Genomic DNA, 24,750 nt, shown 5'->3' with positions numbered 1-24,750 from the left:
TGACTTGAGACCATGTTGAGGAGGGATGATGCAATCTACAGGCTATATTAAAATGTTTTTGGACATATTTACGTCGATCTCTTACATTTAATATGGAAGAATTCGGCTTTCTTTAATCAAATATCATACATAATTAAATCGTCTGGCAATTTAGCTATAATTAGGTTTTGTTTAATTACGTCTTAACCATAAAATATTACTCTCTTTTCCAATACAAAGCTATTGTAAATTTATTCATGCTGTTCTATATCCAAATCCGTCTATAACTAACTTAAAAATGGATACACTTCAATGACGAAGAAATTATTGTAATATATTCATATTATTGAAACATACTTATTACAAAAGTAAACTTGAGTTGATTGATTTCCGAAATACGTAAAACAGTTTGAAACACATGTCAGTGACGTCACGTAAGGCTTTGGATCCGAAGAAGGGTTTGGTGGCCAAACTTGTCTCGTGTTCGATTCGTATCACTTCTTATGAAATCCAAAATATAAGATACTGAAATCAGAATATTAATGTTCTTCCTTACGTAACGTATCACCATGGAGCCATGGAACCCTGTTGCGTAATTAAGTGCAAATATGTTCACCTTATAGCTTGGATATGTAGTCCTAAATATGAAGAAAGTCATGAGAATTTAATGAGACAACGCACTACGTGATGGGTGAATCTCCGAACTGATGGTTTACGAAGTAGTTCATGAAATCGGATCTTTAGACTCGGCCGACGCTACACGCGGATACGCCAGCGCCGCCAGTCTGCCATAAGCCACCCATCTAATAACATTACTTTGTGTCGGGAAGTGCTCTGCCGAAAACTAATTTGAAAATTTCTACAACATAACAACTGCGTGAAAAAAAGTTTAGTGAATAATGCCATAATTGGGTTATATAACTCATAAAAACAAATTCAAAGGTTAAGGATTTACTTAATTGAATAGGTTGCCGGCTTTATTGCCAAAGTATTTAGAATTGCCAATTTGGCCAATTTATTACTCTAGATTTCTAACTGAACTTTGCCGTACTCATATGTTCATTCACTGTTTTTGTTATTGTATTGTCTCTTAATATCACAAAGACTTCGCCATGTCTATCCGTTCACAAGTTTTATAATCTGAGCGTCACGAGGAATAAGAAAATGGCTCTGTGAAAATCGTAGATATACTGTACTGTAATTACTTTTAAGGATTTCAAAAATCTTTTAAAAAACGGTAAATGAATAATGATCTTACATTATGTTCTCAGTTTCCATAATTATTTCCCTTTTACTGATGATAAAACTCATGATAAATAATTCATGAAGCCACCCATCACACGTCAAGATGGTAGAGGGAGCTTGAGTTGTCCTACACTTCGCGGGTGTTTTGCGCAACGCCTAAACTTTATTGGTTGTCATTCCTCGAGGAAATACTGACCCACACGAACCTTAGTTAAGAAGTTTGTGGTAATAGTTATTTACCTTATTTTTGTAATGAAATGTGATATTCACTATTAGTTACAGGGTTATATGTACAGAATACGAAATCTCGCTCGACTGTATTGCGGGTAGTACAGTAGTTTACAACTACTATTCGTGTTGCGGAGCCACTCAAAGAAAAACATATAAAAGGGAACTTGGTCAATTTGATAGTAGCCAGGTTTCCTTTTTCTGTAAATACGTTATCACATATTTCAAATTATTCTGCGACCCTTTTCTTCTATGGCATTTCCGTCGGAAATTAAAATAGTTAGAGTATTTTAATTAGATATATTACCAAGAATATTAGGTATTATTGTATTTCCGCACACATTCTTACCCGTAATATGTTATAATATTCGAATAAGACGTCTAATTACAAGATAATTTTTTTCTCTTACCCTACCGTCGCAAATGTATAATAACCGAGATAGCGTATCCAAAACTATCTCTATTTTCTTCCATTAATCTTTCGCCATTATCGCCTACCTCACCTCCCACACTGTGTCTCCTTCATAAATCATCACGAGTATGCGTTCCGTACACGTCACTCTGTCAATCAAAAGCGTTTTATTTTTAGCAACTAGTTAAAATGATTTGTGGTTTAATTCGCAGTATTTTTGGGTGTCATTTCAATTATATGGAGCTGATTGCGAGTTTGAGGGAAAGAAAAAACACAAAGAAACTATAGCATTTTTTCGATCTCATGGTGTTCTCCCGACCTCAGTAAAGTGTCCAAAGTGCAAGCTGCCTGCTTATACGCCCCGTTAAACGAGAATCAGCGTCAGCAACTTGTACTAATCTCAGAATCCAACGACGAACGAGAACCAGGCCAGTAAGGTAAGAAATAAGTGATTCCATCATATGGTGAGAGTCAGTTAGATCGAATTGAATTGAAACAGTTTATTTAGCCTGAAAAACACAGATACAAAGTGGATAATAAGAATAACAATATTAACATGGCTGAGCCAGTTGAGAACCTGAACTCTCTTTTAGGAACCTGATATATACTATACGTCTATCTCAAGGAAGTATTATGCAACATTTAGAAACATCTGGAATAGTACAATAGCATGGTGGTAATAAGATCATCTCATAATGTTACCACGGTTATCACTTCAATATTTATTTATTTTATTTATTTATTATATTTTCTTTTTTAGTTTAATTTTTATTTTAGTTATATTATAAGTATATACATAAATTACAGTGGAATTAAAAAAACATAAGTATAATGGGGGAGCAGTACAACATGGGTTGTACAGTATTAAGGTTGAACAAGAGAACAGAGCTGTCAGGATTATGTCTAGTTGGCAATTATGTGTATTGCAATGGTAATTTCTTATCTATTTACATGATAATTTCCGATAAAACAGGTTTGATGGTACAATAAAAGCAGGTACTGTAAATATAGTAGGTAATACAAGAAATATTGATACTTCGACAAGAGATATTTTTAAATGATGATTTAAAGGAAGGGAGCGTAGTCTTTGCTCGGGTGGGTGGGGGTAAGTTGTTCCACACCTTCACACCGTGATATTTTATGTAGGTCTGGGACTGAGAGGAGCGCATGGGGGGGTGGTCTTAGTAGCTCTGGGTGCCTTAAGTTGTATCTCTGATTACTCCGGAACTGGAAATAATTATTGTCAAGCAAGTGATTGATAGATTTGCAAACAAAGAGGGCACAGCAGTAGGTGTTAGTATCTTCGAGTTTTAACATTTTCAATTTAGCAAATTATTCGTTTTGTGTGATCCCTTTTTTTCAAGTAGGTCATTGTCCACACAACTCTCTTTTGTGCAGTAACCAGATAATGTGTTTTTGAAGAGCCATGGGCCCCATAGTGTGTGACAGTGTATCAGGTGTTAGTAAACAAGATCATGATAGATTTCTTTCATTGCTGTGAGAATGAGTGGCTGTCGAGTGGGATACATGATACTGCACTGTTTATTGACTTCACTGTGAATGGCTTGTATGTGGTTTCTCCAGTTAAGTTTCTCATAAACAATAACTCCGAGGAATTTAGTATTTTGTTCGCGTTTGTCCGGTTAAACAAAGGTGAAATAACAAAGGTACTTAAATTATTCAACAAGGAACGAATTTGTAGCAATGGTTTTAAATTGGATAAATTTAAATTTGGGCACGAAGTAGGTAAGCACTGGTTTGGAAATAAGAGTAGTGGATGAATGGAACAAGTTACCGAACTAAATCGGGGGTTGGGTGTAAACTGGTCTGGTCAGTATGGGCCAATAGACCCGCTGTCGTTTCCTCCATTCGTATGTTCTTATGAGCATTGAGGGAGTTATCGGATGATACGTACTGTATAGTAGCGATATTAATATTTAAACCGGTACTAAAGCATAGTGTCAACCTTCACTGGTCTAATAGTTAGCAGAAGGTAAAGTTTAAAGACCACGAGTTTACCATAGTTACTACTCTTACTGTCGGTAATAGAGACGGTAATTCACAGGCAAGATATTTCATATTTATAGAACTAGTGCATACCATTCAAAAACAGTACATAAAGGTTAAAGATACGTGGTGGAATGCAAAAATAAAGTAACCTAAATATTTTGGCTGTTTTTAATTAGAAGAATTTTATCAGTTTTTATTTGAATGTTTTTTTATGAATCTGTTTAAGAAGTGATCTTATATTACAGTTCGGTATTATATGCAAAGAAAAGTTATATACAAGACAAAAATCTCACACAGTGACAAGGTAACCAAGAAGAGGAGGTCTATGCCTCAGCAGCTGCAAACATGATGAAAGGATATCCCTGGAGGCCATAACCACCGTGGAGGCCATAGCCTGGGAAGCCAAGACTGCTGTAGGCCAAAGGGGCTCCAGCAAGTGCAGGAGCGTGAAGACCGTAGGCACCGTATGGGAAGGTGTTGGTGTAGAGGGGAGACAGTCTGCCGTCGATGGTGGAGAGGAGGCCGGTGTAGGTGGAGATTTTACCATCCAGGTCGGTGTCGGGGGCGGCTTCAGCACGAGCTGCAGCGGCGTCAAAAGCAGCCTGGAAGTTAGCCTTGGCAGCAGCGACTTCTGCAGTGTCTTCAACAGGGAGGGGAGCTCCTTCGGGAAGAATCACCTGTGGGACCTCGTCAGCAGCAGCAGCGGCGGCGGCGGCCTCGAAGGCTGCCTTGAACTCTGCTTTGGCTTTCATCACTTCCTCAGTGTCTGTCACGGGGACCGGAGCATCCGCAGGAAGAGCGGCGGCGCACGCGGCGCCCACCAAAGCAATGAGTACCTGAAGATACAAGTCATTTGTATGATACTCTGATGATACATGTTAAGACCAATGTCTTTTATTGTTACTATCTGGGGAACCCAGTACACTGGACCAGTGGTGGCCATACTAAGTAAGGTGAACTACTTCTTCCAGGCTCCCTAACTAGATTCACCATCTCCCGCCACTCCTGTAATAAGAACAAAATCATTAATTCCAACCACTATGGTTACCTTACTGATGTGATGCTATAAAAAAAGTGGGTGACTAATGATCCCTTAACATAACAGATCGTGCACCAACTGTTGGCTACCGGCTTTTCTGTGCTGCAATCTACTAGAAATTGGGGTGTGATCGACGTTTTGGCTCCCTTTGCAGGTAGAATATCATCTACATTACAGTACTTTACTATACTATCCATTTTAGATGGGGAAGACGTACGTGGTGCATCCCCATCTCCATGTTAAATTTCGGCTTACTGTTTTCGAAAATTGCCAGAGATCACGAAAACATACAAACGCTGTTCGGTATAAATATGGATAGCGACGAAAGAAAACCTTAAATGAATGGTAATTAAACTTATTAACTAACCATCGCATCGTGTTCGTGTAAACGGGGGGAGGGGGGGTGGACTGCAACAGAAGGCAAGACTGAACTGGAGTTCTTTTTAAAATTAATATTATTTGACCACTGGTATGGTTGTATACACATGTGCTAGCTCAATAATATTAGGCTATGGAAATGTTTATCTGAGCGACATCTTCCTTGTTGAGTCCAAACACCTGGACCCCCCAGACTAATGTACTCCTGTAAAACACGTACTCCTACGACGTGGCATACTTCCACCGTTTTAGTGTATACTGGACAGATGGTACAATTTTTAGTGTAAAAACCTGCGAATATCTTGCAGCTTCTCTGAAACATATTTTGCGTGTACAAACAATCGGGGACTGCCCGATGGAGGTTCACGTTGCTTAAAAAAAACTAATAAACAGACTTTGTGTGAAATAAAACAGTAAGATTGCTTTTGTTGTCCTTGTGGCGCGGTGGTAACGATTCCCGACTTGTGAATAAGATCAAAGCTGTACAGTATTTCATAAAGCGAAATGGCAGCACTGTCAGGAAGACTGTTCACATGTTCACTAGACAAAACTAGAGAGGCACTTACGAGAACCTTCATGTCTGGGGTCGGTGTGTGAGCTAATGTACAGATGGTAGGAAGACGCTGCTCTTCTTATATATTCGGCGGGGCCACGATACCGCTACTGCCAGTCACCACGCCCTTGGGACCTTCTGTGATCGCTCCCCTGTTTATAATTATAATGATCCTTTCATTCAGTCAAATAAGAATACTAGATAATGCTTGAAATATACTGCATGATTACATTAAATATAGAATATTTATGAAAAGAGTATGTTATGTGGGTGTCCTCGGGAAGAGGGCGTGGTCACTACTGCTGGTGTTAGTATCTTCATTCTTCACTCTACGCGGTGGAGCTGTGTATAATGCCTACAGTGATATTTAGTATTGGAATTATAAAATGATTCTAATTTATACAACGTGAAACACTATGAAGTATTGTGTGTAGGAACAATAGATATGTGTGCTTATTACCGACTTACTCTAAGTATAGTATTGTATACCGCCTTGTCGTCCTTAAATGTTTTAAGTAAACTTTTAAAAGAGTTCAGACGATTTATTTCCACTTCCAAGAAATATTTTTCGATCCAGAATTTATCTCTAGAATTTAATATTTCTATTCGCCTCGGTTAAAAAAATCGAAAGTGATTTTTAAATATTCTATTTGTCTTGGTAAAAAAATCGAATTAGGGAGTTGAAAATGCCATTCAATTGTTTTTAATAACTGTAAAGTAGTCACCTTCCTCAATTCAATTTTAAATATCAGTTTCTCGGACTCATATTTTAGAATTTAACACCCAGAACTTCAGCGTTGTATTTCCACACTAGACGATAGAAATGTCGTTCAGTTCAGGAACACCACAACCATAGCCTCACCTGGACCATTTACGAATTTACTTTGATCATGTATACCACTTGTAGGCAAGAGTTTCTCCTAAACGTGGCTTTTTTATAATAATAAATAATAATAATAAAATGAATTGTTTATTGAAATTTATTTCGGCTATAAACTGAAAATTAAGATACACTTGTGGTACATTTTTAACGTACTCACATAGGGGAGAATCGCTTAACAGATTTCAGCGAAGTTACAATAAATAGAAATAGGCGAGGACTGCAGGCACAATTTATTTACTAAACGCTGATTATTTTAACAATGGCTGGAAGGGGACTGTTCTTGTCGCGATCAGTGGTGGTTGTGGTGAGTTAACGGTGCTGATCCGAGTTAAGAAAGCCAGAGTAAGGAGCTCCTCCTGGCGTAGAACTAAGTCTTTTACGCTCTCTCCGGTGTGGATTTCATTATAAACAGGAACAGTTGCGGAGTAGTGATAATTTCTCCATGCTGTACTGTATATGTATTTTCTTTGATAATTGAAACTGATTCGTTTGTTAGGACAATCTTGTAGATAAGAATACTAGTAACACTCTAAATTGATAGTATTATTATTAAGCTAATGTAATCTTACCCTTTTTAGGCGTAATTTGTTTGCAATAAACTGCAACTTAAAAAATCAAATTTTCGTACAGGTATATACACTGATTTCCAATAAATTATAGTTGTTCATATTTGGCAAGAATGTAATATGTGAGGTGATTTTAATTATTAATGCATAATCGGATGAGTGATATACATGTATGTATGTATGTATGTATGTATGTATATATATATATATATATATATATATATATATATATATATATATATATATATATATATATATATATATATATATATATATATATATATAGTAGATGAAATATCACTATACAATTGCCCACTTATATTAAAACATGGAAATTGAAACATAATCTGAACAACTAAAAGAACAGTACAAAGACAGATTTAAATATTCCAACTTTTCTACAGTACGGAATATACTAAACTGTATATATAGTAGTTAAACAAGATGCAGCGTTAGTAATTTATACAAGTTTGTCGTTTATGGTTCACTTTGCATATACATTTTGTTAATCATACATTTTTTACATTTATTTATTTGTTGTGGCAAGTCACGAAATAACTTTTAAAAGAAGCATCATAGTTCAAAGATTCCCTGTAGTTAAGTATGTAAGAGGCCTTCCACTTCTACATCACGGGGCTGAGGTGCTGTAATATGTAACTGCTAACTTTGGGGTATTTAGTGACTTCAGTAAGTGTGAAGCCCAGTTCATTCAGGAAGTTCAGAGCTTTAGCGCCCCCAGTCTTAAAGCTAATCAGGACAAAATAATATTTGTTGATCTGGGTCCTGCACCCTGACACCACCTGTTTTTCTTCAGTTTGCCACCTGCTGAGGGGTGGATTTTAGGGTCAAGCACAGGTGTAATCCCTCCACCTGTTTGCCACCCATCTAGACTCTAAAACAACAGTAAGGCGCTTGTTGGCTGATCTGTTAATTTGCAGTTCCCTATGGAGTACACTCTTGGCGGTCAAGCTACTCTTGATGATGTAAATTTCATCATATCTCGTATGCTATAACCCACGGGTAGATAAGAGATAATCGTCGACTAAGCTTTAAAAAACAAACGGCGTTTTCGTCAAATATGGTATAATTTTTTATTGTTTTTTATATAACTTGTGGAAATTAATTGTTACATGGTAAAATGTGCTCTTGCTTCTTTTAAAGTCGTTTACGATCATAAGATGAACGCGGCGGTCTAGTGGATAACGCTCGCCTCCCGTTCCAGGGGTCAGTTGTTCGATTCCTGGGCGCTCCCAGTTCACCCAGCTGTAAATGGGTACCCAAGTTTATAACTAGAAGTGAATGCGGTTGAGTGCAGTACCGGCCATGCTGCCTCCTTGTGAACTGAAGGCTTAGTATAATGTGCTGTATCCAAACTGTCCCTAACGGGCAGTCATGCCTATGGGACCTACTTTTTTTTCACCATAAGATAGACAGATTATTTCTACAGTAGGTTACGTTTGGGTAGGTTTTCATTAAATGAAACTATTCATATTTACATTTAAATGTATCATGATGACTTGCATTATCGTTGACGGCCAGAAGTTTCCCAAAAAGAGGAATACTATATAGCAATACGATCTTTAGGTTGACACAACACTGACAAGCAACGTATTGACAAGACAACACGAGTTACCTAAATGTTTGTCTTCTCGTCAGTGTGGAGACTGACACCAGGGAACAGTTGTACAATTGTTACTCACGTTAAGTGTAAACAAAGTGTAATTGATGGATAATGACTGGTCAGATGTACTGTATTGATATCCGCCTATACAAATAACATGAGAGATAATCTTAAGTCACTTTCCTGACAATTAATAGTTAATAAACTGCTGTAGTATAATGTCAACCCTGCAGTGACTTAAAAGTAATAAAGATAAATGTTAAAATTCGAAAAGGATTTTCATATTTAAAGTACTTGAATACCGTTAAAACATAGAGCATCAGGGTGATGGAATACGAAAATAAAACGTTTGCAGCTTTAATTTGAAGAAATTTAGTACAAAATTTTCATTTGAATAATGTTTGTTTTTCATGCTGTTTAAGAAGTGATTTTACAATGCAGTGATATTTACAAAGGAAGGTTATATACAAGACAAAAATCTCACACAGTGACAAGGTAACCAAGTAGAGGAGGTCTATGCCTCATCAGCTGCAAACTTGATGAAAGGATATCCCTGGAGGCCATAGCCACCTTGGAGGCCATAACCACCGAAGAGGCTATTACCATAACCACCGTGGAGGCCATAACCTGGGAAGCCAAGACCGCTGTAGGCCAAAGGGGCTCCAGCAAGTGCAGGAGCGTGAAGACCGTAGGCACCGTATGGGAAGGTGTTGGTGTAGAGGGGAGACAGTCTGCCGTCGATGGTGGAGAGGAGGCCGGTGTAGGTGGAGATTTTACCATCCAGGTCGGTGTCGGGGGCGGCTTCAGCACGAGCTGCAGCGGCGTCAAAAGCAGCCTGGAAGTTAGCCTTGGCAGCAGCGACTTCTGCAGTGTCTTCAACAGGGAGGGGAGCGCCTTCGGGAAGAATCACCTGTGGGACCTCGTCAGCAGCAGCAGCGGCGGCGGCGGCCTCGAAGGCTGCCTTGAACTCTGCTTTGGCTTTCATCACTTCCTCAGTGTCTGTCACGGGGACCGGAGCATCCGCAGGAAGAGCGGCGGCGCACGCGGCGCCCACCAAAGCAATGAGTACCTGAAGATACAAGTCATTTGTATGATACTCTGATGATACATGTTAAGACCAATGTCTTTTATTGTTACTATCTGGGGAACCCAGTACACTGGACCAGTGGTGGCCATACTAAGTAAGGTGAACTACTTTTTCCAGGCTCCCTAACTAGATTTACCATCTCCCGCCACTCCTGTAATAAAAACAAAATCATTAATTCAAACCACTATGGTTACCTTACTGATGTGATGCTATAAAAAAGTGGGTGACTTATGATCCCTTAACATAACAGATCGTGCACCAACTGTTGGCTACCGGCTTTTCTGTGCTGCAATCTACTAGAAATTGGGGTGTGATCGACGTTTTGGCTCCCTTTGCAGGTAGAATATCATCTACATTACAGTACTTTACTATACTATCCATTTTAAATGGGGAAGACGTACGTGGTGCATCCCGATCTCCATGTTAAATTTTGGCTTACTGTTTTCGAAAATTGCCAGAGATCACGAAAACCTACAAACGCTGTTCGGTATAAATATGGATAGCGACGAAAGAAAACCTTAAATGAATGGTAATTAAACTTATTAACTAACCATCGCATCGTGTTCGTGTAAACGGGGGGAGGGGGGGTGGACTGCAACAGAAGGCAAGACTGAACTGGAGTTCTTTTTAAAATTAATATTATTTGACCACTGGTATGGTTGTATACACATGTGCTAGCTCAATAATATTAGGCTATGGAAATGTTTATCTGAGCGACATCTTCCTTGTTGAGTCCAAACACCTGGACCCCCCAGACTAATGTACTCCTGTAAAACACGTACTCCTACGACGTGGCATACTTCCACCGTTTTAGTGTATACTGGACAGATGGTACAATTTTTAGTGTAAAAACCTGCGAATATCTTGCAGCTTCTCTGAAACATATTTTGCGTGTACAAACAATCGGGGACTGCCCGATGGAGGTTCACGTTGCTTAAAAAAAACTAATAAACAGACTTTGTGTGAAATAAAACAGTAAGATTGCTTTTGTTGTCCTTGTGGCGCGGTGGTAACGATTCCCGACTTGTGAATAAGATCAAAGCTGTACAGTATTTCATAAAGCGAAATGGCAGCACTGTCAGGAAGACTGTTCACATGTTCACTAGACAAAACTAGAGAGGCACTTACGAGAACCTTCATGTCTGGGGTCGGTGTGTGAGCTAATGTACAGATGGTAGGAAGACGCTGCTCTTATATATTCGGCGGGGTCACGATACCGCTACTGCCAGTCACCACGCCCTTGGGACCTTCTGTGACCGCTCCCCTGTTTATAATTATAATGATCCTTTCATTCAGTCAAATAAGAATACTAGATAATGCTTGAAATATACTGCATGATTACATTAAATATAGAATATTTATGAAAAGAGTATGTAATGTGGGTGTCCTCGGGAAGAGGGCGTGGTCACTACTGCTGGTGTTAGTATCTTCATTCTTCACTCTACGCGGTGGAGCTGTGTATAATGCCTACAGTGATATTTAGTATTGGAATTATAAAATGATTCTAATTTATACAACGTGAAACACTATGAAGTATTGTGTGTAGGAACAATAGATATGTGTGCTTATTACCGACTTACTCTAAGTATAGTATTGTATACCGCCTTGTCGTCCTTAAATGTTTTAAGTAAACTTTTAAAAGAGTTCAGACGATTTATTTCCACTTCCAAGAAATATTTTTCGATCCAGAATTTATCTCTAGAATTTAATATTTCTATTCGCCTCGGTTAAAAAAATCGAAAGTGATTTTTAAATATTCTATTTGTCTTGGTAAAAAAATCGAATTAGGGAGTTGAAAATGCCATTCAATTGTTTTAATAACTGTAAAGTAGTCACCTTCCTCAATTCAATTTTAAATATCAGTTTCTCGGACTCATATTTTAGAATTTAACACCCAGAACTTCAGCGTTGTATTTCCACACTAGACGATAGAAATGTCGTTCAGTTCAGGAACACCACAACCATAGCCTCACCTGGACCATTTACGAATTTACTTTGATCATGTATACCACTTGTAGGCAAGAGTTTCTCCTAAACGTGGCTTTTTTATAATAATTAATAATAATAATAAAATGAATTGTTTATTGAAATTTATTTCGGCTATAAACTGAAAATTAAGATACACTTGTGGTACATTTTTAACGTAAAGTCGCATAGGGGAGAATCGCTTAACAGATTTCAGCGAAGTTGCAATAAATAGAAATAGGCGAGGACTGCAGGCACAACTTATTTACTAAACGTTGATTATTTTAACAATGGCTGGAAGGGGGCTGTTCTTGTAGCGATCAGTGGTGGTTGTGGTGAGTTAACGGTGCTGATCCGAGTTAAGAAAGCCAGAGTAAGGAGCGCCTCCTGGCGTAGAACTAAGTCTTGTACGCTCTCTCCGGTGTGGATTTCATTATAAACAGGAACAGTTGCGGAGTAGTGATAATTTCTCCATGCTGTACTGTATATGTATTTTCTTTGATAATTGAAACTGATTCGTTTGTTAGGACAATCTTGTAGATAAGAATACTAGTAACACTCTAAATTGATAGTATTATTATTAAGCTAATGTAATCTTACCCTTTTTAGGCGTAATTTGTTTGCAATAAACTGCAACTTAAAAAATCAAATTTTCGTACAGGTATATACACTAATTTCCAATAAATTATAATTGTTCATATTTGGCAAGAATGTAAAATGTGAGGTGATTTTAATTATTAATGCATAATCGGATGAGTGATATACTTGTATGTATGTATGTATGTATATATATTTATATATATGTATGTATATATATATATATATATATATATATATATATATATATATATATATATATATATATATATATATATATATATATATATATATATATATAGTAGATGAAATATCACTATACAATTGCCCACTTATATTAAAACATGGAAATTGAAACATAATCTGAACAACTAAAAGAACAGTACAAAGACAGATTTAAATATTCCAACTTTTCTACAGTACGGAATATACTAAACTGTATATATAGTAGTTAAACAAGATGCAGCGTTAGTAATTTATACAAGTTTGTCGTTTATGGTTCACTTTGCATATACATTTTGTTAATCATACATTTTTTACATTTATTTATTTGTTGTGGCAAGTCACGAAATAACTTTTAAAAGAAGCATCATAGTTCAAAGATTCCCTGTAGTTAAGTATGTAGGAGGCCTTCCACTTCGACATCACGGGGCTGAGGTGCTGTAATATGTAACTGCTAACTTTGGGGTATTTAGTGACTTCAGTAAGTGTGAAGCCCAGTACATTCAGGAAGTTCAGAGCTTTAGCGCCCGCAGTCTTAAAGCTAATCAGGACAAAATAATATTTGTTGATCTGGGTCCTGTACCCTGACACCACCTGTTTTCTTCAGTTTGTCACCTGTTGAGGGGTGGATTTCAGGGTCAAGCACAGGTGTAATCCCTCCACCTGTTTGCCACCCATCTAGACTCTAAAACAACAGTAAGGCGCTTGTTGGCTGATCTGTTGATTTGCAGTTCCCTATGGAGTACACTCTTGGCGGTCAAGCTACTCTTGATGATGTAAATTTCATCATATCTCGTATGCCATAACCCACGGGTAGATAAGAGATAATCGTCGACTGAGCTTTAAAAAACAAACGGCGTTTTCGTCAAATATGGTATAATTTTTTATTGTTTTTTATATAACTTGTGGAAATTAATTGTTACATGGTAAAATGTGCTCTTGCTTCTTTTAAAGTCGTTTACGATCATAAGATGAACGCGGCGGCGGTCTAGTGGATAACGCTCGCCTCCCGTTCCAGGGTCAGTTGTTCGATTCCTGGGCGCTCCCAGTTCACCCAGCTGTAAATGGGTACCCAAGTTTATAACTAGAAGTGAATGCGGTTGAGTGCAGTACCGGCCATGCTGCCTCCTTGTGAACTGAAGGCTTAGTATAATGTGCTGTATCCAAACTGTCCCTAACGGGCAGTCATGCCTATGGGACCTACTTTTTTTTCACCATAAGATAGCCAGATTATTTCTACAGTAGGTTACGTTTGGGTAGGTTTTCATTAAATGAAACTATTCATATAAACATTTAAATGTATCATGATGACTTGCATAATCGTTGACGGCCAGAAGTTTCCCAAAAAGAGGAATACTATATAGCAATACGATCTTTAGGTTGACACAACACTGACAAGCAACGTATTGACAAGACAACACGAGTTACCTAAATGTTTGTCTTCTCGTCAGTGTGGAGACTGACACCAGGGAACAGTTGTACAATTGTTACTCACGTTAAGTGTAAACAAAATGTCATTGATGGATAATGACTGGTCAGATGTACTGTATTGATATCCGCCTATACAAATAAGATGAGAGATAATCTTAAGTCACTTTCCTGACAATTAATAATTAATAAACTGATGTAGTATGTCAACCCTGCAGTGACTTAAAAGTAATAAAGATAAATGTTAAAATTCGAAAAGGATTTTCATATTTAAAGTACTTGAATACCGTTAAAACATAGAGCATCAGGGTGATGGAATACGAAAATAAAACGTTTGCAGCTTTAATTTGAAGAAATTTAGTACAAAATTTTCATTTGAATAATGTTTGTTTTTCATGCTGTTTAAGAAGTGATTTTACAATGCAGTGATATTTACAAAGGAAGGTTATATACAAGACAAAAATCTCACACAGTGACAAGGTAACCAAGTAGAGGAGGTCTATGCCTCATCAGCTGCAAACTTGATGAAAGGATATCCCTGGAGGCCATAGCCACCTTGGAGGCCATAGCCACCTTGGAGGCCATAACCACCGAAGAGGCTATTACCATAACCACCGTGGAGGCCATAACCTGGGAAGCCAAGACCGCTGTAGGCCAAAGGGGCTCCAGCAAGTGCAGGAGCGTTAAGACCGTAGGCCCCGTATGGGAAGGTGTTAGTGTAGAGGGGAGACAGTCTGCCGTCGATGGTGGAGAGGAGGCCGGTGTAGGTGGAGATTTTACCATCCAGGTCGGTGTCGGGGGCGGCTTCAGCACGAGCTGCAGCGGCGTCAAAAGCAGCCTGGAAGTTAGCCTTGGCAGCAGCGACTTCTGCAGTGTCTTCAACAGGGAGGGGAGCTCCTCCGGGAAGAATCACCTGTGGGACCTCGTCAGCAGCAGCAGCGGCGGCGGCGGCCTCGAAGGCTGCCTTGAACTCTGCTTTGGCTTTCATCACTTCCTCAGTGTCTGTCACGGGGACCGGAGCATCCGCAGGAAGAGCGGCGGCGCACGCGGCGCCCACCAAAGCAATGAGTACCTGAAGATACAAGTCATTTGTATGATACTCTGATGATACATGTTAAGACTAAAGTGTTTTATCTAAAGAAGAAAATGCTAAAAAGATAATTAAATTAACTACTGCATAACTCCAAGCTGTGTGTGACATACTTCACTGATTCAATGTACTGGACAGGTTATACAGTTTAACCCTTCGTGAATGATGCAATTAATCCATTTGTTATTTTAAGGACCTGGCCATCCCGGACTTTTTTATAAGCACACAAATTTTAAGCCAAAAATATTATACCGTTTAGGAGCAGCAAACTTGAAAGCGGTCCGTCTGTACCCCGCTCAGCCTTCCTTGTGCCTAATTTGATTTTTTTTTTTCAATTTTTAAAAATTTAGAATAATTTCACACCCACTAGAAAGGTTTTATGGCTCAATTAGGTTGGAAGATGAGGTCCAACCCTATGTGTCGTCAGATAATGAGACAAACATTGACTTATCCGATGCTAGTGCGTATGGAGTGGCTGTTCCTATCTTCTGACAGTGACTTAGTGCGAGTGATGAGGAGGATCAATGACAATATTGTGTTCGGGCGACGTAAATCTACAGTGTGGTGTACCGAGTCCTAGTAGACTTATCAGAACAGCCGTGCATACCACAAATCAGGCGACGTTTTTATTCTGGTATTATATTTCTGCCGAAGCATGTTGTAGTATGTTTGGAGGCATTTGTGGGATGATGGAGCTGCAGCAGCACCCAGCCTCAACCTCAAGAACCTTGGAAGAGAAGATGTAGAAAGTGTCCAAGGAAGATGGATAAGAAGAGAAAGTCCTGCGCAAAATGTGATGAGCCCGTTTGTGATCCTCAAACTTTGGTTATAATGATTGTATGGAGTAACGTTATAGTTGTTTTCTCTATAATAAAGTCACCTTTCTTCGTATGTGTTATTCATTGTTATGTATATGGCAGAAATCCACAGTCTTCGTTGTTAATCAACCCAACCTAGCGCACGAGAGGTTAATGTGAAAGTATGAAAGGCAATTGGTATATTTATGATAATTCTTAAGAGTATGTTACGTAAATTAACTGGTATCATTAATTTCGAAAGTAAACAAATACAAATAATCCCTGCATATATACGAATCATATATATATATATATATATATATATATATATATATATATATATATATATATATATATATATATATATATATATATATATATATATATATATATATATATATATATATATATATATATATATATATGTATTTCACAAAGCGAAATGATAGCACTGTCAGGAAGATTGTACACCTGTTTACAAGACAAAACTAGAGAGGCACTTACGAGAACCTTCATGTCTGGGGTCGGTGTGTGAGCTAATGTACAGATGATGGGAAGACGCTGCTCTTATATATTCGGCGGGGCCACGAGACCGCTGTGCTTCTTTCTCGGAAGGAAACTGCCCGTCACCACGCCCATGGTACCTCATTCGGCCCCGCCCACACCCAACAAAACAGCGTACTCAACGAACTACATAACAGCTTTATTGAAATACCATTTTTATAGAAGAAACCGATAATTAGTTTTGTAAATGTGAAATAATATTGGAAATATGACACCTAATGTGGGCGACCTCGGGTAACAGGCGTGGTCACTTCAGGTACTGTAGGTGTGGCCATCTGTGAGGACGATCACCAGCAGAATGTATTATGTGAACTTCTTAATGACTTAAGATTCAATTTAGTTGTTAATTCTCCGTGGATACTCGCCTTCATCTCGAACACTTTCTCGAGGATTAAGATTCAGTGAAGTTGAATCCAGTTTCTTTTCATTAAGGGGGAAAGTAATTACCCTTTTCATGGCCAACTACAGCGGAACAACAATTTCGAAACGAATTCACAAACGCCACCTAAAACTGTATCCTCAAAATAAAATAATCCATTTTTTTATGATTGTTTTTTTTTCTCGATATTTACCACTAAATTATAGAAGTATTATTTTATTATGATATTCGTAATTAAATACCATATTCTTGTTTCTTAAGTTACGTATATATTAAACCTATATAACTCCTGGCATGATACATCTACCCATTTGTTATCAAGGTTCTTATTTTTGTCGTGGGTAAAAATTAGTTTATAGTTTCTCCGATTGAATCACCCGTAGAGTTTACTTTGTGTTTTATTAGTTTACATTGTTTTAATAGTTTTCTTGGCGTTTTAGTAGTTTACGTTGTTTTAATAGTTTACTTTGTATTTTATTAGTTTACTTAAATTTGTATTAAATTTACTTGGCATTTTATGTCGAGTTTACTTGGCTGTTTATGTTGAGTTTACTTGGCATTTTACGTAGAGTTTACGTGGCGTTTTACGTCGAGTTTACTTGGCATTTTACGTAGAGTTTACGTGGCGTTTTACGTCGAGTTTACGTGGCGTTTTACGTCGAGTTTACGTGGCGTTTTATGTCGAGTTTACGTGGCGTTTGATGCCGAGTTTACGTGGCGTTTGATGCCGAGTTTACGTGGCGTTTGATGCCGAGTTTACGTGGCGCTTGATGCGAGTTTACGTGGCGCGTGATGCCGATGCGTGGCGTTTGATGCGCGTGGCGCGTGATGCCGAGTTTACGTGGCGTTTGATGCGTTTGATGCCGAGTGGCGTTTGATGCCGAGTTTACGTGGCGTTTGATGCCGAGTTTGATGCCGAGTTTACGTGGCGTTTGATGCCGAGTTTACGTGGCGTTTGATGCCGAGTTTACGTGGCGCGTTACCGAGGCGTTTGATGCCGAGTTTACGTGGCGCGTGATGCCGAGTTTACGTGGATGTGTATGCCGAGTTTACGTGGCGCGTGATGCCGAGTTTACGTGGCGTTTGATGCCGAGTTTACGTGGCGCGTTATTGGAGCCACGATCCCTAGAACGGCCTAAAGATGGATGTGTAAACTGGACAACTCATTAAAACGATGATGCCTTAGCCGAAGCACGAGGATAATAATGGAGTGGACGAAGTAAGGACTTAACAGATGAGAGGGGAAGACAAATAACATATATCAAAACTAAACAGCAAATCTTAACACATTACCACCACTTTGTATGTTCCCGGGTCGTGTGTGTGTGTGTGTGTGTGTGTGTGTGTGTGTGTGTAAGAGCCACAAGTGGTATGGTGTACACAATACTTGGCTGGGTGTGGTGGAGTGTGAGTAAGGAGGAATTCCAGAGAGGATTCTGTACTGAATACCAAGCCATCGGACACACTAGGATGCTGCAGGAGTGACACTGTACTTGACTCCCATTCACTTCCCCATTTGTAAAGATAGATTACTACTATTTCCTATTATCTGGGATGATTGGGAGTATATATATATTGCGCGTGTGTTTAATATCTATATTTATAAGTAACAAATATATAAGACATATACAGTATAAACCTCAAGTGTTCTCATGTATATAAAACATTTAGGACAACTCACCATTTCTCCTCGCTGATGACGTATACTGGTAATAACACGATCATAACATTTAAACAATAGATTTTATTATCAACTTATATATACAACATTCTCACGGCGAGACAATGTGCACGCCTAGATATGATAGTTAACTGAACCATTAGGAAGAGGTCCATGTTAGCCAAGACCATGGTAGGCCACGGATCCGGGCACGAAAACAGGACCCGGGGCCACTATGGGACCGGGGGCCACCAGATGCCCTGGAGCTACAAATGGGGCGTGGATGCCATAAGCCCCGTATGGGAGGGTGTTGGTGTACAGCGGGGACAGAGCTCCGTCGACGGCAGACAGATAGCCAGAATATGTGGAGATGGAGCCATCCAAATCGAAGTCTGGGGCGGCCTGAGCAGCGGCAGCGGCGGCTTCATAGGCGGCCTGAAATTCAGCTTTGGCCTGGGCGACTTCAGGAGTGTCCATTACTGGCTCAGGTGCCGCCTCTATGACGGGCTCTTCCACGACCTCCTCCTCCACCGGGTCTACGACAGTCTCGGCGGGAGCTTCGGTTACCTCAACGGGGGCATCAGTTACCTCAACGGGGGCATCAGTTACCTCAACGGGGGCATCAGTTACCTCTTCAGGCTGTTCTGTAACAACTTCATCATCAGCAGCTTCAGCAGCAGCGGCGGCAGCGGTGTTATAGGCTTCAAAGAACTCTGTCTTGGCAGCGGCGACTTCAGGCGTGTCCATGACAGGCTTTGGACCGACGAGGACGGCAGCAGCTGGAGCGTCAGGACCCACGGGGAGGTTGTTGCTTCTCACCTGGAAGCCGTCGACGCCGGCCGTATACTCCACGTGCACGGGGTTGTTGTCGGCGTCGATGTAGGTGTAGGTGCCGGCCACATTACCAAAGGCATCGCGGATTTCGTTCTTGGCTTGACCAGGATGAGCAAAACCATAGTTGACTTGGCCTAGCTCATCCTGGGCGTGGTACTGGCTGGCATAGGTGACAGGAGCCACAGGCGCATGAAGACCCACTACGGTGCCAGAGTAGCCGGAATAAGGCAACACGTAGGAGGGAGCCGCGCAGGCAGCACCTACAAGAGCCAAAACCACCTGTGGGAGGGAAAGATGAGTGAGACATAAAATGGAGACTAGAAATATTATGATCCTCTTGTCAACACAACTACGTAAGGTGACTACCGTGAACTGTATTTCAACAAACGCTGTTGACTTACAAACGCCTTCATGTCTCTGTTCGACTCCGTGAGTTATTGTGTACCTGTATGTCCCGCTCACGCCCTTATATAGCTCTCCCCCCCCCCTTTCCCACGGTGTGCCACGTACCGTGATTGTACGTATATTATTTACTGCGTCTATCTTATCATAGTTTAACGTAATTTCTGACCCGGTATATCTTGGTGGCCTGCAGCTTGATTTAATGTTTCTGACTTGCAGAGGCGAATAATGTCGTAGTTTGAATATTAATGCATTAATATCAGGAAGGGGGTAGCAAAGAGAGAGAAGAGAGAAATAACCTTCTCTTGTCGGGCGTGGTCCTGCCAGGGTTATGGCGATGAGGGGTTGAGAAGGTCGTCTCAGCCACACCATACAGTCTCAACATCTCCATGAGTTTTTCTCTCATCTCATCTTCACGTCTCTCTCTCTCTCCCCTTCTCTTCTCTCTCTCTCTCTCTCTCTCTCTCTCTCTCTCTCTCTCTCTCTCTCTCTCTCTCTCTCTCTCTCTCTCTCTCTCTCTCTCTCTCTCTCTCTCTCTCTCCCCTTCTCTCTCTCTCTCTCTCTCTCTCCTCTCCTTCTCTCTCTCTCTCTCTCTCTCTCTCTCTCTCTCTCTCCTCTCCTCCTCTCTCTCTCTCTCTCTCTCCTCTCTCTCTCTCTCTCTCTCTCCTCTCTCTCTCTCTCTCTCTCTTTCTCTCTCTCTCTCTCTCTCTCTCTCTCTCTCTCTCTCTCTCTCTCTCTCTCTCTCTCTCTCTCTCTCTCTCTCTCTCCCTTCTCTTCTCTCTCTTTCTCTCTCTCTCTCTCTCTCTCTCTCTCTCTCTCTCTCTCTCTCTCTCTCTCTCCTTTCTCTCCTTCTCTCTCTCTCTCTCTCTCTCTCTCTCTCTCTCTCTCTCTCTCTCTCTCTCTCTCTCTCTCTCTCTCTCTCTCTCTCTCTCTCTCTCTCTCTCTCTCTCTCTCTCTCTCTCTCTCTCTCTCTCTCTCTCTCTCTCTCTCTCTCTCTCTCTCTTGTTACACGATACTTAATATAACTTCTGGGTGCTTCACATATAAAATCAACAATACAACCTTCATATAACTCATGGAGGGATATCGTGTTATTAGGAGTGGTTTAAAGGTGATTAAGCGAACATCGAGTTGCCCTAGAGATAATTATGGATTCATGGGGCCTGTCGAGTGTTACCGCTGTTAACACACTTTCCTCACGTACTCTGAGCTGCCTTCCATGAATTCTATATTTATTAATTATCCATCCATTTATTTATCTATTTACTTAACCTAACCTAATGGGCCCTTGTCCTAATAGGCTCCCAAACTGAACTAACCAGTCCCTTTGAATTAGTTACGATTAATGGGGATATTAGAACTGGAGCTGAAGCCCATTAGGATAGGTTGGGGGACTATTAGAAATAGGATCCATCTGACAGGTTATTAAGTCTAGTTCGGATTAATGACCTTTTAAGCTTTTGTAAATGGATTAAAATTTCCAGGTTGAACTGAGTCGCATGTTATAATCGAGGGACTCTGTCTGGGCTTACGAATGAGTGGGGCATCATATCAGATTATTGAATTAACTTGTTTTATATTGAGTTTATTGTGGATTAGTGATTTGCTTACGGATAATATAACATTGTGAATTGTGATGTGTTTTGTCGTGTTGATATGTGAAGTCTGTAACGTGTATTAGGTCTTATGTGTTCTATAATGTGTTTTATGTATTCTGTAATTTATATAAAGTAGGTATATATTGTGCCCTATGTATCATTAGTGATACATAGGTTATTATAGGGATCAAGTTATAGAGGAATAACCTATCAATTGACATACATACTGATGAATAATTTGCCACAAGAGAAATACTATAACTAATTACTTTGGTTTAATATATCACAACAAAGATTAATATACCTTATATATCAAAGGGGCCTTCAGTAGTTAATCACAAGACTTCAGAAAGACCTTCGAGTTTTTTTGTTTTTTTTGTGCTCGCGAACGCACCCATGCACACTCAACTAAACCGCATATACAGTGTTTACGTGTGTGTGGGGGGGGGGGGTGTAAACAACTCGTTCACCACAGTTTAGTAATATAACTCAGGAGGCAGGAATGATCTCAAAGGGCTGCTCGTTAAGGTGAAGAGATGGATAGAAGGATGGTTAGGCAAAAAGACAGATACAGATAGATAAATAGACAGATAAAGATAGAGACAGGTACAGCCACTCAAAAAAAAAAAATCTCTACTTGGAGTGATCGATGAATTTCAGAATGAACACTGTGACTCCTGTTGTCTCAGTAAGTTTGTCAAATCTTTCGTTTATTTTTTCAATATTATTTTCTATAGATATTTTTTGGGGTGTACTTCTTCCACTTGTACTGAAGGTGGAATTAATTACACATTAATTATTTCTAAAAAATTGTTGGTTAAGTTTCAAGTTAATTTAGTAAATATTGAAGGTTTGAATTGTGTTAAGTGTTACAGGCAGATTAGATACAGATCATTCTCCTATGTAATCATTCTATGTTATGAAGGGAGGAAGTTTTTACATCATTATATAATAAAAATATTGCCCTTGATATCATTATTATTATTGTAATTATTATCATTAGTGGTGGTAGTAGTAGTAGTAGTAGCAGCAACTAGGAGTGGTAGTAGTAGCAGCTAGCAGTAGTAGTAATAATAGAGATAGTAGCAGCATTATTAGTGGCAGTAGTACAGTAGTATTAGGGTATCTTTATTATTATCATCTAGCAATAACGAGAGACATAATGACAGCAATAAAAAATGGAAAACTATTTGTCTCTCAAGAACAAAACACTTAAGCGAAATTACAGGGTCGCGTTCCACTGAGTACGTTCAGTTCGGACCTAATTGAGTATTTCTTAATCATTCCCAGCCGACCTTAACACAGAACACGTCCTTTCCCTCCCTCCCTCCGTCCCTCCCTACCTCCCCCTCCCTACCTCCCCCTCCCCTGTCTCCTCCCCCCTCCCCTGCCTCCTCCCTGTCTCCCCTGCCCCTGCCTCCCCTCCTGCCTCCCTCCTCCTGCCTCCTCCCTCCCCCTCCTCCCCTCCTACCTCCCTCCCTACCTCCCCCTCTCTATTCTCCCTAATATTATTGTCTTTAAGATGTGTTTGTGTGTATGTAGTGTGGCTGTGTGTTGCTGTGTTTGTGTGTTGCTGTGTTTGTGTGTATGTAGTGTGGCTGTGTATTGCTGTGTTTGTGTGTATGTAGTGTGGCTGTGTGTTGCTGTGTTTGTGTGTATGTAGTGTGGCTGTGTGTTGCTGTGTTTGTGTGTATGTAGTGTGGTTGTGTGTTGCTGTGTTTGTGTGTATGTAGTGTATTGTGTGTTGCTGTGTTTGTGTGTATGTAGTGGCTGTGTGTTGCTGTGTTTGTGTGTATGTAGTGTAGTGTGTGTGTTGCTGTGTTTGTTGTTGTGTTTGTGTGTATGTAGTGTGGCTGTGTGTTGCTGTGTTTGTGTGTATGTAGTGTGGCTGTGTGTTGCTGTGTGTTTTGTGTGTATATGTAGTGTGGCTGTGTGTGTGTGTTTGTGTGTATGTAGTGTGGCTGTGTGTTGCTGTGTTTGTGTGTATGTAGTGTGGCTGTGTGTTGCTGTGTTTGTGTGTATGTAGTGTGGCTGTGTGTTGCTGTGTTTGTTGCTGTGTTTGCGTGTTAAAACTCCGTCTATGGCATTAAGGGCTTTTCTCTACACTGTCTATTACTTGTTTATCACAGAGACCAGAATCTGATAATCATGGTAATGGGATGAGATACAGTACCATAGTAGGTAAAGTTGCCATGAGAAGCTACAATTTAGAAACTATGAATGTAAAAGGCAGGTGAAGTTTGGGATTTTTTTATTTATTTCAGGGACACTACGTTATGTTTTGCCCCCTGACGTCACATTTTCATACTAAACGACACTGGCCGGGGTGTGGTTCGTTTACCTTCCCAGTTGTGGCCTCTTAGCATAATGAGCCTGGGAACGAGTGCTTATGTAAGACAAAAGTTCCAAGTGTTCGTGTGGGCGAGGAAGGGAGAAGTTGAGAGATATACTTAGTGTAAACCAACAATATCCTCCGACTCTTTTTTTTTTTCCATATCATCTTCAGTATATTTTTTCCTATGTCTTCTCTTCTACACTTCTCATTGCATTCTCTTAAACCATCACCAACCAGACCCTAATACCCTATTGATAAATCGTAACTATCTCCATTCCACGGACTAGCTGCCTCTTCCGTCTTGAGTGAGTTTTACACATTCTTTTCATCATTTCTTGGTCTCATGTATACCAGGTAACAACACCCCGGCAACTGGCTCAGACACCTTCCTCAATCCTTGGAACATTGATCTTGCCCTCCTATTACTTCACCTTCATGTAGCTCTTCCTCTTCGTCAGGTGTTGTGTTATATTGATGGCGTGTGGGACTGCTTCTCTTCCCTACCCTCTCCTCATACACAACTCTTCCTTCTCAACTGCATACACACACACACTCACACACACACACACACTCAAACACACACTCAACCTCCTCCCCCACACCTATTTCTCTTCCTCCCAAACCACACCCTTCCCCCTCCTCCTCCCCTCCACACAGGCTCCTCTCCCTCCCCACACCCCTCCTCCCTCAGTTAGTGACCCTGAGAATGGACCGTCTTCGTCTTCCGTATGTCACCTCCTCCAGTAGCACCTCTCTTTACACACACATACACACACACACACACACACACACACATGTATACGTCCGGTGGTCATGCATGCCTCTTGGTCACATGTTACACGCGTGTCCTCCAAACCTTCTCACTGCTGGAATGTCGC

General features: G+C 40.1%; 2 protein-coding genes across 2 annotated transcripts; both read right to left on the bottom strand.

Annotated features, from left to right (window-relative positions):
* Positions 1–4,058: 4,058 nt before the first annotated feature.
* On the bottom strand, positions 4,059–5,890 carry LOC121861457. Its single transcript, XM_042359193.1, has 2 exons — positions 5,858–5,890; positions 4,059–4,710 (listed from the first exon to the last, which is right to left on the bottom strand). Exons 1-2 carry the CDS (start codon positions 5,867–5,869, stop codon positions 4,198–4,200), a joined length of 525 nt encoding a protein of 174 aa, XP_042215127.1. The 5' UTR covers positions 5,870–5,890; the 3' UTR covers positions 4,059–4,197.
* A 3,367-nt stretch (positions 5,891–9,257) lies between these two features.
* LOC121861456 lies at positions 9,258–16,683 on the bottom strand. The gene is made up of 3 exons (XM_042359192.1): positions 16,605–16,683; positions 14,769–15,285; positions 9,258–9,484 (listed from the first exon to the last, which is right to left on the bottom strand). Exons 1-3 carry the CDS (start codon positions 16,614–16,616, stop codon positions 9,429–9,431), a joined length of 585 nt encoding a protein of 194 aa, XP_042215126.1. The 5' UTR covers positions 16,617–16,683; the 3' UTR covers positions 9,258–9,428.
* Positions 16,684–24,750: the final 8,067 nt, after the last annotated feature.

Source organism: Homarus americanus, unplaced genomic scaffold (genome assembly GCF_018991925.1).
Source record: "Homarus americanus isolate GMGI-L3 unplaced genomic scaffold, GMGI_Hamer_2.0 scaffold24260, whole genome shotgun sequence".
Taxonomy (NCBI): domain Eukaryota; kingdom Metazoa; phylum Arthropoda; class Malacostraca; order Decapoda; family Nephropidae; genus Homarus; species Homarus americanus.
This window is presented reverse-complemented; position numbering and strand designations above follow the sequence as displayed.

Excerpts from the sequence above, each read along its gene's own strand:
- LOC121861456 (XM_042359192.1), bottom strand. Across the intron at positions 9,485-14,768 it reads AGGTGGCTATGGCCTCCAAG|GTGGCTATGGCCTCCAGGGA; the intron begins GTGGCTATGGCC and ends ATGGCCTCCAAG.